General features: G+C 41.0%; 1 protein-coding gene across 1 annotated transcript in view; it reads right to left on the minus strand.

Annotated features, from left to right (window-relative positions):
* The window catches only part of VKORC1L1 (vitamin K epoxide reductase complex subunit 1 like 1), a 72955-nt gene extending 56893 nt beyond the window's left edge, over nt 1-16062 (minus strand). Inside the window, exon 1 of the mRNA XM_003124445.4 lies at nt 15734-16062. Coding sequence (XP_003124493.1) covers nt 15734-15927 — 194 coding nt within the window. The 5' untranslated portion in view covers nt 15928-16062. The remainder of the gene's footprint in view (nt 1-15733) is intronic.

Below are 16125 nucleotides of genomic sequence, written 5' to 3' on the forward strand. Positions count from 1 at the left end.
TAATTCACAATAGCCAAACCTAGAAACAATAATCAAGAAGGAAATGATAATCATACAATGGAACTAAGCAATAAAAAAAAACTGATTTAAAAAAACTCCAATAACTTGGATAAATTGTAAAAAAAACAATTATGCTGAGTAAAAAAGAAGTCTGACACAAATGAGTTCATACAGCTAGGGACCCATTTACATGAAGTTAAAAAACAGGCAAAACAAATTTATAGCTGTAAAAGTAAAAATAGTTTTGTCAGAATAACAGCTTCTGACTGGAAAGGAGTATAGAGAACTTTCCGGAGTGATGGAAATGTTCTATATCTTCATCTGGATATGGTACATGCATATGTAAGACATTCTTCAAGCTGTCCATTTAAGATTTTTGCAGTGTACTGGATATGACATACTTCAAATTACACACAAAAATTCATTACGTATAAACCAGAATGGTTAATTTAACAGACTGACAATTCCAAGGCTTGGCAATGAGGTGGAATAACAGGAATTCTCATACACTGCTGGTAGGGATCTAAACTCATGCAACCACTTTGGAAAAGAGTTTGGCATTATCAACGAAAACTGAAGATACACAAAAATGTTCATAGCAGCATTATTCATAATTGCTGCAAAGTAAAAACAATTCATTATTATTTTGTCTTTTTAGGGCCGCACCTACAGCATACGCAAGTCCCCAGCCTAGGGGTCGAATCAGAGCTGCAGCTGCTGGCCTGCACCATAGCCACAGTAACTTGGGATCCGAGCCACGTCTGCCATCTACACTACAGCTCATGGCAACACCAGATCCTTAACCCACTGAGCAAGGCCAGGGATCGAACCTGAGTCCTCATGGATACTAGTTGGCTTCATTACTGCTGAGCCATGATGGGAACTGCGTGAAAACAATTTAAATATCCACCCAAATAAAAGAGCAAAAAAAACCCGTGATATATTTGTATAATAGAATATTCCACAATGACAAACAACAGCTCCATCAAACCTGAATGAATCTCACAAAATAATGCTGAATGAAAACAGCCAGAGTAAAGAATACAAACTAAATGGTTCCATTAATATGAAGTTGAAAAAGCAGGCAAAACTAAATTACCACGTCTGGGTGCAACTTTAGGCATAAAAGTAAGAAAGTGATTATCATGAAAGTCAGGGCACAGACTACAATTCATAAGGAGAGAGTTTAAGAACGGCTTCCCCTAGTGACTACAGCTGTCTATTTAAGGACCTGAATGTTGGTTACAACTTAACGCTTTATAATTATCACATCAAAAAAAAAAAAGATGTACAGATCAATGACTTTTCTGCACGTATGATAACAAAACCAAAAAGGTTACAAATCAGAACAAAAAAGGTTTAAAAAAATCAATTGGATCTGATAACTAATTGGGTTTAGTGGAGAAAGGGAGGGTAAAGAAACGGAAAACTCCCAGGTTTCTGACTTGCACAACTGTTTGGGTGGGGATGCCTTTCACTGAGATAGGAAACATTTCCAAGGCAAGTACATGAATTAAACCTTGAGCATGTTGAATGTGTGTGTGTGTGTGTGTGTGTGTGTGTTCATCTTTTAGCCTTTTCTAGGGCTGCTCTCTCGGCATATGGAGGTTCCCAGGCTAGGGGTCGAATTGGAGCTGTAGCCGCTGGCCTACGCCAGAGCCACAGCAACTCGGGATCCAAGCCGAGTCTGTGACCTACACCACAGCTCAGGGCAACACCGGATCCTTAACCCACTGAGCAAGGCCAGGGATCGAACCCAAAACCTCATGGTTCCTAGTTGGATTCATTAGCAACTGAGCCACGACGGGAACTCCCATGAGCATGTTGAATTTATAGTCCCTTTGAGACATCCAATCAGAGATGTCCAGCAAGCAACTGGACACGCAGATCTAGAGCTCAAAGAGAGGTCCAGGTTAGAGACAGAAATTTTGGCATCCAGAAGTGAAATCATGGACATGAATGTGATTGTTCAGGGAAAGTAGACTGACAAGAGGGTGTAGGGCTGATCCCTGGTATGTCAAGATTCAACGGGCAGGTACAAGAGGCTAAACCAGTAAAGAAAACAGAGAAGGAACCAAGTGGTGGGAAGAAAATCAAGAACATGTCATGAACCATTAAGCAAGGGAAGAGAACGTCTCATGAGTAATTAGTCAGTCATTCACTGCAGGTTTTTGCACAGGTAGGAAAAATAAGGGTTATGTGCAATACTCAGCAAGCCAGTTTTTACTCCACCTCTTCTGGCTGATTTGAGAGAAACAACAACCCAAGAGAAAACCAAAGCTTCTGAGAATGGCTGGAAGTTTCTGAGTTACCCTTATAGGAGAGGAATTAAGGCCCCCCCCCACTTCCCACTCCTCCCTCTCAGGAAGGGAGAAGACAGATTTGAGTACACTGATAGGTCTATGTGCCACTGGGTAGAATCACCATTAAAAGGTCAGCACACAGGTGCGGGCTCACTTTTCTGCTTCTTCCATGTGACTGAAGTGGTATGAGACACCTTCAAGAGAGGACTTCCTCTATTCCAAGTGAGAGCCAGGGCCAAACCTGCTACTTGGGTAGAAAAGGCCAGAGGCAGGTGGCCAAGGCCAGATCAGCAGTCAGCCAGGGCAAATGGGTTCTCTCTGGTTACATGGCCCTGAGCAATGATAGAAATAAGCTAGAAGAGGCTTTGCCCACATCTCAAGGGCAAGATCTGGCCACATCTGAAAACTGGGGAGATGGATGGCATCTATCTCATGGCCTGTTCCTATCTGAAACAAATGAAGCTTAACTAAATTGAGAAAAACAGTATCTTCCCATGAACCAGCTGGACTCATTCCAGTTTGATGCCCAAATCCGAGTTAAGAATAAGATGCAAGATATTTTGGTTTTTCATTGCCAGTACAAATATTTAATATAAATCTCTCCCTTAAGGACCTATAGACTTGAAAATAGTGGCTGTGGACTAGAGAGAATTCTAATATTCCTGGATCCTTGACTGGAATACCATCATAAAATTTCTCAATTTCTAGCACCACATAAATCACATACAAAACAAAACCACACTGAGCATCAGGTTAAAATGGCATCAGATTAGCAACTCCAGAATAAACAGAAAGACAGAGTATTTTTTGTTCTCTGACATAAAGATTTTAGTGAAGGCTGTCTCCTTCCCAAATTCATCTATAATTTCAGTACAATTCTAATGGAAATCTTAACGGAATTTTTTTTTTTTTTTTTTTGTCTTTTTGTCTTTTTGCTATTTCTTGGGCCGCTCCCGTGGCATATGGAGGTTCCCAGGCTAGGGGTCGAATCGGAGCTGTAGCCACTGGCCTACACCAGAGCCACAGCAACGCGGGATCCGAGCCGCGTCTGCAACCTACACCACAGCTCATGGCAACGCTGGATGGTTAACCCACTGAGCAAGGGAAGGGACCGAACCCGCAACCTCATGGTTCCTAGTCGGATTCGTTAACCACTGCGCCACGACGGGAACTCAATGGAATTTTTTAGAGCTCATTAAAAATATAAATTCTAAAATTCACTTGAAACAATAAATGCATGAGAATAACCAAGAAAAAACTGAAAAGTAGCATGTTTGCTTTATCTGTATTGTATTATAAAAAGCCACAGGGGAAAGGGGGGCTGTGGTAATGAAATTCTGCACAAACACACACAAACATATTGCTGGAAATGAACTAAGAATCCAGAAACAGGCACTATGTATCTAAGGAAATTTTTGCAGCATCTCAAATATGGACAAGTCAATAAATGGAGTTAGGTAAAAGCCTATCAATTTTAGAAAAAAAGTAGATTAGATCCCTTCCTCACACCAGACACATGCACCCTTATGTTCATTGTAACACACCATTCACAATAGCAAGACATGGAAACAATCTAAATGTTCATCAACAGATGACTAAGAAGATGTGGTGCATATGCACAATGGAATATTTCTCAGCCGTAAAAAAGAACAAAATAATGCCATCTGCAGCAACATGGATGGAACTAAAGATTCTCAGACTAAGTGAAGTTAGTCAGAAGGACAAATACCATATGATATCACTTATATATGGAATCTAATATATGGCACAAATGACTCTATCTACAGAAAAGAAATTTGTGGTTGCCAAGGGGAAGGGGAAGAGGGAGGGAGTGGGATGGACTGGGAGTTTGGGGTTAGTAGATGCAAACTATTGCATATGGATTAGATAAGCAATGAGATTCTGCTGTATAGCATAGGAAACTATTTAATCACTTGTGATGGAACATGATGGGGGATAATGTGAGAAAAAGAATGTACATATATGTATAACTAGGTCACTGTGGTATACCACAGAAATTGACAGAACACTGTAATCAACTATAATTAAAAAAAAAACTTAAAAAAAAAAGTAAATTTTAGGAAGTTCCCATGTGGCACAGTGGATTAAGGATCCACCACTGCTACAGCTGTTGCACAAGGGCGTGGATTCAATCCCTGGCCCAGGACTTTCTATGTGCTGCAGGAACGGCCAAAAACAAAAACAAAAAGTAAATTCCACACCAACCAAAAGAGTTAAATATGAAAAAAAAATTTCAAACATAACATGAGAGTTTTTAAAAAAATCTTGAGATGGTAGAGACTGTGCTAAACAAATTTTAAGGAAAAAATTCAAAAGCTACAAAAAAGTCAAAGATGCGAACACATAAAAACTTTAAACTTCTATATGAATGAAAATATCATAAATTAAATCAAAAGACAAGTGAGAAACTAGGAGAAAATATATGTAATACTATAACAAAGGATTAACTACCATGATATCTAAGGAATTTCTGTTAACCAATAAGAAAAAAAGACACAATCCTGAAGGGGAAAAATGGGCAAAGGCATGAAAAGGCAATATCCAGAAGTAATACAAATGACCATTTAATCTACATCTGTACAAAAGTTAGGATACAGGCACATCTAATAACATCTGATAACTACATTCTAGATGATTAAGAAATTATTTTCAGGGAGTTCCCATCGTGGCTCAGCAGTTAGTAAACCTGACTAGCATCCATGAGGACGAGGGTTCGATCCCTGGTCTTGCTCAGTGGGTTAAGGATCCGACATTGGCATGAGCTGTGGTGTAGGTTGCAGACGAGGCTCAGATCCTTGAGTTGCTGTGGCTGTGGTGTAGGCAGCTACAGCTCTGATTGGACCCCTAGCCTAGGACCCTCCATATGCCTTGGGTGCAGCCCCAGAAAAGAAACTATTTTCAAAACTAAATTATAAAGATACATTCATCTGCTATCAGAATAAGAAGTGTCCTTTTTTTTTTTTTTAAGAACACACCTTCAGCCTTGGGGTTGAATCCGAGCTGCAGCTACCAGCCTACACCACAGCCACAGCAACACGGAAACCAAGCAGCGTCTGTCACCTACACCACAGATTGCGGCAACGCCGAATTCTTAACCCACTGAGCAAGCCCAGGGAGCGAACCTGTATCATCTCGGACAACTATGTCAGGTTCTTAACCCAATGAGCCACAATGGGAACACCTGAGAAGCACACTTCTAAACTTAAAACCTAAGAGAAAAACTTACAAGGAAAAAAATTAAATTTTATATACTTTTAAAAACCTCACAGTACTGCAAAAATTAATGAAATAGAACTAAAATGTATTAACAAACATAATAAAATATTCATATCCTTCAAATACATAAAGCATTTGTCCAAATCAATATAAAAAAAATTCTAAGACTTATACAGGCAGGACTGGAAAAGAAATGCAAAGTTAACAAAGTGTGAAAACCATTAAGCCTTGCTTATACTTGGGGGAAAATGCAAATCTAAAAAAAGAGAATGCCCAGTACTAGCAGGGGTACAGGGCACTTGATGTTCTCTTACATTACTGGTGGAATTTTTAATGACATGAGAAAATAGCTGGGACATGTTAAATGAGGAAAAAAAATACTCATAGTATGATCTCAACCATGTTTTAAAATAATAGCTAAGTTTCATGAACACTTACTTCTGTGCCAGGCACTGTGCTAAGACAGTTTACTGTGCTAAGACCAGGTATTGGTGCACTGGTGGACTTCATATTCACAATAATCCTGAGTTAGATGCTCTTATTATTCTTGCTTTATGGAGAAGGAAATTGAGGCAAGAGAAGGATCAAGTTATGGAGCCAAGGCTTCAGGTACCTTTGCTTTACAGTCTGTAATCCTAACTGTCAGGACAGTGCAGAGGAGGAAATAAACTTCCAAAACAATGTGGAGTTGAACATATGCCACTTAATTCCTGTTTTGTCATGGATCTTCCATTATTTTACTTCACAAATAAAATGATTGGGGGTTTGTTTTGTTTTGTGTTTTGTTTTATTTTGCACCAGCAGCATATGAAGAACGCGGGCCAGAGATCAAATCCAAGACAACATCTGCAACCTATGCCACAGATGCAGCAAAGCAGGATCCTTAACCCACTGTACCACAGCCTTCATTCCACAATGACTGTCTTAAAAGGTAAATAATCACACAAGAGGAGTCCTGCTGTGGCACAGTGGGTTAAGAATCCAACAGCAGCAGCTCCGGTTCCTGCAGAGGCACGGGTTCTATCCCTGGGCAGCAGTGGGTTAAAGGATTCGGGGTTGCCACAGCTGCAGCTCATATTCAATCGTGGCCTGGTAAACTTCCATAAGCCGCAGGTGAGGCCATTAAAAAAAAAAAAAAAAAGGGGAGTTCCCGTCATAGCGCAGTGGTTAATGAATCCGACTAGGAACCATGAGGTTTTGGGTTTGATCCCTGCCCTTGCTCAGTGGGTTAATGATCCGGTGTTGCCGTGAGCTGTGGTGTAGGTTGCAGCCGCGGCTCAGATCCCGAGTTGCTGTGGCTCTGGCGTAGGCTGGGGGCTGCAGCTCCGATCAGACCCCTAGCCTGGGAACCTCCATATGCCGAGGGAATGGCCCAAGAAATGGTAAAAAGACCAAAAAAAAAAAAAAAAAAAAAATCACACAAGAGACGATAGCATCCTTGAAATTCCCCTAAGTTACAGATGCTAATGACAAAGAAACTTTACAGATCATAGTCTAGTGACTTTAGAAACTTTTTTAGCAAAAGAATTTTTTTCTAAATGAAATTTTATATGGATCTACAATATGAGAAACACACTGAAACAGTATTTTATTCTATTTGTATATTTTATTAGTATATTTTAAAGGCTCCAATTTATAACATTTACAATGAAGCTTTCCTGGTGGACACAAACTTTAAATTATGGATGATTGGGCAGTTGAATTTGTTTTGTTTGATTGCACAGTATCAAGAAAAACCTCAAGAAAAACCTGATTTGGAGTTCCTGTTGTGGCTTAGCAGTAACGAACCCAACTAGTATCCACGAGGACTCAGGTTCGATCCCTGGCCTCACTCGGTGGGTTGAGGATCTAGCACTGCCATGAACTGTGGTATAGGTTGGAAGCTGCCGCTCCAATTTAACTCCTAGCCTGGGAACTTCCATATGCCACAGGTACGGCCCTAAAAAGCAAAAAAAAAAAAAAAAAGGAAAATAAAACCTGATTCTTTAGAAAGAAAAAAAGGCACATTAATGCTGAGGATTTTACAACACCTGTCCAGAAGTCCAAGAAGTAGAACATTTCTAAGTTAAATCTCTAATAATACTAGGAGTGAGACTACTTGGTAACAACAAATATTTTGGTAAGAACATAAAAATCTTAAAATATATACTAATCATGACACCAAGACATCATACACAAGGCAGACACATGTTACTGCACAATGTAATGCAAGCTATCTACTGTAGGAAATTTACTCATATAATTTCACATGAGCAAAATTTACATGAGCACTGGCCTAAATTTTAAAAAGACCACTATAAAGCTACAATCTTCCCAGGCAATAAAATTTTTAAAATTCAAGTATACACACAAAGAAAGAAAGAAATTCTATTGTAAGGAGGATTGTTATCTGGCTGTTGGCATTACATATAATCTTAATTTTTTCCTTTTGCTTTTTTCCCTCAAAAACCCTAAATACACTGCTTTTTTTCTTCCTTTTGCTTTTTTACTCTTCATTTAAAAATAGTTATAAGTCACAGGAATTTGTAAAAACTGTCCAGGAAGGTCCTGAGGACCCATCACCTAACTTCCATCAATGATAGCATCTTACATAACTTACGCAATAGTATGTATCTTACTAGTATGTAATAATAGTATCTTACATAACTCTAGTAGGAGATCACAACAACAAAACTGACCTGGATACAATCCACAGAGTTTATTCATATTTCACCAGTTTTACATTCATGTGTGTGTTTGTGTGTGTAGTGCTATGCAATTTTATCACATTTGACACCTGTAGCTTCGCAGGACCAGAGGTGAGATACAGAACTGCGTTCCCTTTCCACAAAGCTCCCTCATGCTGAACATCCCCCCTCCCCTTTTTTTTCCCCGTATTTTGTATTTTGTCTTTTTAGGGCTGCACCCACAGCACATGGAGGTTCCCATGCTAGGGGTCAAATCGGAGCTGTTGCTGCCATCCTCCGCTAGACCCACAGCAACATCAGATCCAAGCCGCGTCTGCCACCTACACCACAGCCCATGGCAACACCAGATCCTTAACCCACTGAGCGAGGCCAGGGATCAAACCCACAACCTCACGGTTCCTAGTTGGATTCGTTTCCACTGAGCCACAACAGGAGCTCCCATGCTGCCTCCTTTATGGCACCATAGCACCCCTTCCCCTGCTTCTACCTCCTAGCAACATCTAATCCATTCTCCATCTCTACAATTTGGTTATTTCAATAATATTATATAAATGCAACAGTATAGAATGTAACTTTTTAAGATTGCTGGCTTTTTGTTCACCTAGATAACCTGGTAGCACAAATCAGTGGTCTCTAATGTGTTAAAACCCAGCACGATATGCATTTGAGTCTTTGTACATGTCTATAGTATTTTAAAGTTAACAAGGTTGAAAATATGACTCAAAGGCTCAGAAAATCCCTGTAGTACCACCATAAAACTAGGATTCTAGGGAATGAATTTTAAAAACTGATCATCTAGTACAAGTCTAGTGCAATCTAGTACAAACACAGGACAGAACAGAAACCCAAGGCTTAGTGCTTGGGAGTCATAAATCTTATCTATGTTTACAGGAACACGTGGCTTACAAGAATGCCTGGTTTTGCATTTTTCTGGCCAAGCTCTAGATTCCAGTCCTTTCTCAACCCAGGTAGATCTACGTCACATTCAAATATGACTCTTTGCCATTCTCCCCAAATGGTCACCGTTTTCTGCCTTTCCTCATGCTCTTTCCTAGAATTATTTTGAATCATCAAGGAAATAAATCCCTTTGAAATTCCTGGGTCTAGTGATTTAGCCTCACCACATCCCAGGCCAAATTCTCCAGTCTTCCTGTGCAGCAGGTCCTTATGACTCAACACCTTCTTTCAGAAAGGACTACCCCACCCTGGCACAAATTCAAACTAACTCTTTTTCCCCTCCCCACCACACCTCCAGGTACCTAGATCCACTTTGTTAGCTCTTCCTGATAACTCACCCCACTAATAACTCACCCACTATATATCTGTTCACTAAGTACGGTGTGACAAATGCCATATCTTCACAAGTTTAGGCTTAGAAGGCAAACACTCCAGGAATTTACTTTTTTTTTTTTTTCCTTTTTCTTTTTTTTTTTTTTAGGGCCACACTGGCGGCATATGGAGGTTCCAAACTAGGGGTCAAATCGGAGCTGTAGCTGTCGGCCTACACCACAGCTTAAGGCAATGCCAGATCCTTAACCCACTAAGCGAGGTCAGGGATTGAATCCGAAACCTCATGATTCCTAGTCGGATTTGTTTCCGCTGTGCCCCAATGGGAACTCCAGGAATTTACTTCTTGAATGCCATGCTTTCCTAGTAAATACCCTTGCTTTTCCAAAAAGATTGCTCTAAATAAGTAAAAGCTATAATACAAACACTAGGCTTCTTGGACATACAGATGTCAGAAGAAAAAAAGGCACAGATATTTGCATATTTTTAAAAAATTGGAAGATACGGGTATTATTCTATCAATGTCAGATCAAAAGGAATTTACTAGTGGTAAAGAGCCAGACTGCCTGGGTTAGAATGTGCCCTCTGCCACTGAATTATCTAAATCAAGTTTTATTTACATTTTGTGTGCCTCAATTTTCTCAGCTGTAAAATGGTGATTAAAAGCACCCCATTGGACAGTTGTGAAAATAATATAAGCATTTAGAACACTGCCTATCACACAGTCGGCCTTCTCCAAGCACTGGTAATTATCTCTAACGTACGGCAACCCAGGCTCCCCTCTTTGTGATATCTCTCTATCCCCCTCTTTGAAGCTCATACTGCTTCTGAAGTTTCCATACCAGGAAACAATAGTAACATAAGAACACGTGTTTTACTTATTAAATTCATCTTACTCAAAACTAACTAGTAGAACAATTTTTTTTACATAGTAGCAGTTATTAACATTCCACCAAATATGAATGTAAGCACTTAAAAGCAGGGTGGTGATGGAAAGAATACTAGCAAAAAGTAAAGTACAGCTCCGAGTAGGGAATGCTAATTTTATTTTTTTTAAATGGGGAAATTAATATGGTCATATTTTTGCTTGCATAAGCATAAAATGGCTCTAAAGTTTCATATCTGCTTATGGAGAGGGAGAACTACAAGTCTGGGCTATGAAGATGACTGTTCACTATATGTGATTTTAGTATCTTTCAAATTTGAAGCAGTGAATATATTATCTATATAAGAATTTAATTTTTAAAATGTGGGGGGAGTGCCACTAAACAAGCATCCTGGAAGTCGGGTTCCTTTCTTTGTTTCTTCCTTCCTTTCTTTCTTTGTCTGTTTTTTAGGGTCACACCCACAGCATATGGAGGTTCCCAGGCTAGGGCTCAAATCAGATCTGTAGCTGTTGGAATCACAGCTATGTGGGATCTGAGCCACATCTGCGACCTACACCACAGCTCAGGGCAACGTGGGATCCCTAACCCACTGAGCGAGGCCAGAGATCGAACCCTCGTCCTCATGAATACTAGTCAGGTTCATTACCGATGAGCCACGAGGGGAGCTCGTTTCTAGTCCCAATCTGCCACAAACTGTGTTACCTTGCGAAAGTCATTCGACCCCTGAGTCTAGCTGGACAAAGAAAGTAGCAAAGATTTCTAGGTTCTATTCTGATTCTAAAAATGTTTCTCAAAGAGGGGGGTAGTAAATAGCACTATTTTTTTAAGACTTAAGAAGGTACATGTCTTAGCCCACCATTTTGCAAAATAAGGAGACTTTTTGAGGACAGGAATTGTCAAGCCTATTAATCTTTCAAGATCACTTTTGTCTTTTTTTTTTTAGGGCTGCAACAAGGTACATGGAAGTTCCTGGGTTAAGGATTGGAATCAGAGCTGCATCTACTGGCCTTCGTCACAGCCACAGCCATGCCAGATTCAAGCCGAGTCTGCAACCTACACCACAGTCACGGCAATGGAGGATCCTTAACCCACTGAGCAGGGCCAGGGATCAAACCCGCCTCCTCATGGATACTAGGTGGGTTCGTTACTCCTGAGCCACAAGAGAACCTCCCTCAAGATCATTTTTTTCTTACATAAAAGCCCTTCTTAGAAGGGCTCTAATGCAACTTATAGGAAATACCCATGAAGAATATTCTGCATGGAGATCTCTTACACGGTGAATCAGGTTAGGGATCCCATGTTGTCACTGCAGTGGCTTGGGTCGCTGCTGTCGTGCAGGATCAATCCCTGGCCCCAGGGAACTTCCAAATGCCAAGAGTGCAGCCAAAAGAAAGAAAGAATACTCTGCACATTACTTTGTGTCTCTTGCCACATTTTTGGAGTTGTTTTAAAGTCTTTGTACTATGCCATGGAGGGAGCAATACAGAACACTAAAACAATTTACATTTAAAATACATAAATGAAAAAAATTAAAATTTTAAAAAGTAAAATATATACAGAGTATATCTAAAAAAGGAAACTTATACTACTTAAAGTCATTATCAGACACTGCAAAAAAATACCATCGCTAGTCAATGATAACAGCTGTAGCTAATTGAGTACATACTTTATTCTGAGTATTACCCATTTATTTATTCCATGTTTCCTTTATAATCCTATCCATTCATCTGGCAAAGAAGGTTTTAATATCTCTATTTAATGAGAAGAAACTGAGGCGCCATGAAGATAAGCGACTAGTGTGAGGCCACAGTCTAACAAGTGGAAGAGCTAGGAGTCCACCCAGAACCTTTGGATCTGAGCTCAGTGAACCAGACAGGGATAATTTTAGCTGGCAGGCTGGTGCAGACTTGCCACAGAGTTTTTAGTAATTTAAATAAAAATGAAGAAAAATATGAAGAAGAAAGTAATTTTTTAAATAAAACTAAATGATTCAAAGGCCTTTTATTCTGAGATCAGTTCTTTCTAATTATTTGACCTAAAATATCCCTATTTAAAATGAAATGACAGGAGATCCCATTGTGGCACATCAGAAACGAATTCGACTAGGAACCACGGGGTTGCAGGTTCAATCCCTGGCCTCGCTCAGTGGGTTAAGGATCTGGCATTGCTGTGGGCTACGGTGTAGGCTGCAGACTCGGCTTGGATCCTGGGTTGTTGTGGCTGTGGTCTAGGCCGGCAGCTGTAGCTCTGATTCGACCCCTAGCCTGGGAACCTCCACATGCTGTGGGTGAGGCCTTAAATAAAAACGCAAAAAAACAAATAAATTAAATTAAATTAAATGACAGCAACAGTAGACAGTGCTGTGGGTTACTGTTGTTAGTTTTATCGTCTATACCCAGCAGAACAAACTGGCAACTCTACTGCAGCCTCCCAATTTGGTGGAAAATACTTCTTTTGAAATCCAAAAGTCTGGGAGCTACTTCCTTAGACAATGATGCTTCCCAAAGTAAAAGAGGACTTAACATACACACACACCCCCCCTCAAGGATCTCTCATTAATCTCTATTTTATTTAGATTAGGACACTTAAAGATTGAGAAATAAGAATAAAGTGAATTTCAGCAATCCAAAGTCACATGAGTTAATGCTGGATACTAACAGAGAACTTTCCTCAGGATTCTTTTCATTGGTTAATTTTTCTCATTCTTTATCTTCAATTCTACTCATTCAAACCTGGGCTCAAACTTTCTGTTCCCCAAAATAGTCCCATTTTTTACTACTACTGCTAACTGGCAATCAATATTTAGGTCAAATAAGAACTACTACTTGAGGCCTCCAATAACCTGCTATTATTTAAAGCCTTTTTCACTTTGACAAAATAAAAGTAGGTTTAGTCTACCTACTTCCAAAAGAAAACTGATGTATGCATCAGACTCAAGCCACTTTAATTTCCAAATTATGTATCTCCATTAATATATAATACATGCATATGTCTATATATGTGTGTATAAGTATATTGCAATACTTATATATGTATTGCAAGTAGTTTATAAAAAGACTGATCAAACTGGATAATTTCTTGAATTATATTGTATACATGGCAAATAAGCTATTTATTCCTCATATATGCACGACTTATTTCTTACCTATCCTCCTTTAGAAAAATCAAATTTATAAAACATTTTATGTATACAGCTACCCAATTAAACATTAGTTTCAATCACAACATACTAAATTCACGTTTAAAACTATAAAGAGATCTAGAAAATTAGGTTGTGACAACTCAGGTTGGGGGAGGGATGGACTGGGGGTTTGGAGGAGATCTAGCTATTTTTAGTCTTACAAGTGTACTTTTAATATCACTTGATGTTATGTTATTTTACGGGGCTTTATTAAAAACATCACAAAAACCTGGATCTTGCAAGATACATTAACAATTTGTAATTTATAATCTATACTTATGAGATGGCTCAAAACACTTTTTAAAAGAAAAGCCGATTTTAAGAACTTAAACATATGATCTGAATAATACAAAGCACTCTTTCCATGTCCAAATGTTAAAACGTCCAGTTAAATTTATTATAGACTACAATGTTTCCAAAAGCTAAGACTGGTGATAATTCAGCCTAAATTCCATATTAATCTAATATCAAAGGTTATTTTTATTTCTTCTTTTTTCAAATACCTGAAATATACTGCTGCAAAGTCTTTTCATTATATATTTATTCAGCTAACTTTGGGTGCAAGGTACTTTAAGTATAAAAGTCCTTTCCAAAGACAGGGAAAACAACATAAAAATGTTTGCGTAAAACACACTCAGTGGCTCTCAAAGGGTATCTGAGAGTCTATTAAGTCTATTAGCTTAGTTCAAAATACCCAATAACAAATGTGAGCTTTCTATCACACTGACATATTTTAAATGTTAATTAGCATCAACATTTTAAACACATTATGTTTAATGTAGCAATAATGACTATTTTCCCACTAAAAAGCTACAGGATTTTGGTTTAAGGGCAAATGAGTACCTGGTTCAGGGAAGAAGGCTGTCTAAGGGGAGAAGATCAGTAACCTAAAGTTTGTAAATAGTAACAAGACAAACTCCAATACTAGGTTGTTCCTGTAATCACCAATATGTAGGTCAAAATAAACTAGTGAGCTATACATTAGCATCTACCTAGTAATTTACAGATCAACAGAAGAGGAAGAAATTACTCAAATGTGACTACTGTTAACAATATTAGGCATAGCGTCTCTATCAATTGTGAAATAATTTCTTTCACTTTTGCTACTTTTAAAAACACGAATCCTCCTCAATAAGAAAAAAGAACAGCCACTTTTAAGATGTAAACTCCTCTTTTTCAAAATAACTTGCCTAGGAAAATCTAATGCAGAAAAGCAGTAAACCAACTACAACATTTTAAAAACCCTAAAATTATCAGTAAAACAAACCAATCTCTCCAGTTTAGTGATGCATGTATTTTTACTCTTCGGGGAATATTCCATTATACCAACCAACAAGGTTTAGACATCACCCTAATACCCCAAACATCATCACTATACATGACATACACATATTTTCCTCAAAGTAAGCTTAGGCTAGACCCACACTCAAGCCATTCCCCCCTCCCGGGCACACTGAAAAATAAGAGGGGGAATCCAAGAAATCAGATATGTTAAGTGCCAGTATCTTCTTCCAGAGTAGGGTCAAATTCGTTTTTGCTCGCAAATGTCACTGTCTCCAGAAGTCTGCAAATTCTCATTAGCGCTACAGAGTACAAAGAGGCCTGACCACGGAAACACCTGTCCTAGCACCGGGAAGACAGTAGGAAATGCAACCCCGAGCCCACGCTGGCCGCACAGCCTTGGGCTGCAGCAGCGACCCCGGACGACGGGTGGACACTGACCTCACGGTTCCCCCCGGCAGGGTCGCACGCCTCCGACCCGCCTCCCCGGGCAAGAACCAGGAAATCTGTCAAGCTGGCGGGGACCCACCCTCCGCGAACCCTGCTTGCTCCTTCTCAGCCCGGCCCCAGCCTGCCCAACTGCTCTCGGTCCGCTCCGGCCTCCTGGCTACACTCTGCCACCTCATCCCTCCTCGCCGGTCTCTCGGCCCCGCCACCTCCGCCCCGGCGGCCTGTACTCGGGCCGGCCCCCGGGCCGCCGCCCCCCGACCCGGGCCGCGGCCCCCGGCCAGGCTCGCGGAGCCGTCCGTCCCTTCGCGGCCCGGTCCCCGCTGTCCCCCAGGCCCGAGCTCCCGCCGCGCGCTCCCCACCCCCAGCCTCCGCCCTCGTCCCGCTCGGCCGCTCCCGGCCCGTTCCCCACAGCTGGACTACCTGGAGGCAAGGGCGGCGGAGCACTTCACCCAGGGGCCCAGGTCGCAGAGGGCCCGGTGCTCAGGGTCCCGCTCCTTCTCCCGCTCCACGTGGTAGGCGTAGATGGAGAGCAGGATCCCGGCGGCGCACACTGCATACCGGGCCACCCGCTCCCAACGCGGCACCGACACTCTCAGCAGGACGGGCGCCGCCATCTTCCCCCCTCCGCCGCCACCGCCGCCTCCTTCGCCGCCGCCGCCTCCCTCCGCCTCCACCTCAGCCGCCGCCGCCCGTCGGGGCCCGACCCAGCCGCCGCCGCTACCGCCACCGCCTCCGCCGCCGCCGCCACTGCCACCGCCGCCGCCGCGCCCCATTGGCTCGATGGCCTCCTCCGGGCCCCGCCCCCACAGGCG

The sequence above is a fragment of the Sus scrofa genome, chromosome 3 (assembly GCF_000003025.6).
Source record: "Sus scrofa isolate TJ Tabasco breed Duroc chromosome 3, Sscrofa11.1, whole genome shotgun sequence".
NCBI lineage: Eukaryota > Metazoa > Chordata > Mammalia > Artiodactyla > Suidae > Sus > Sus scrofa.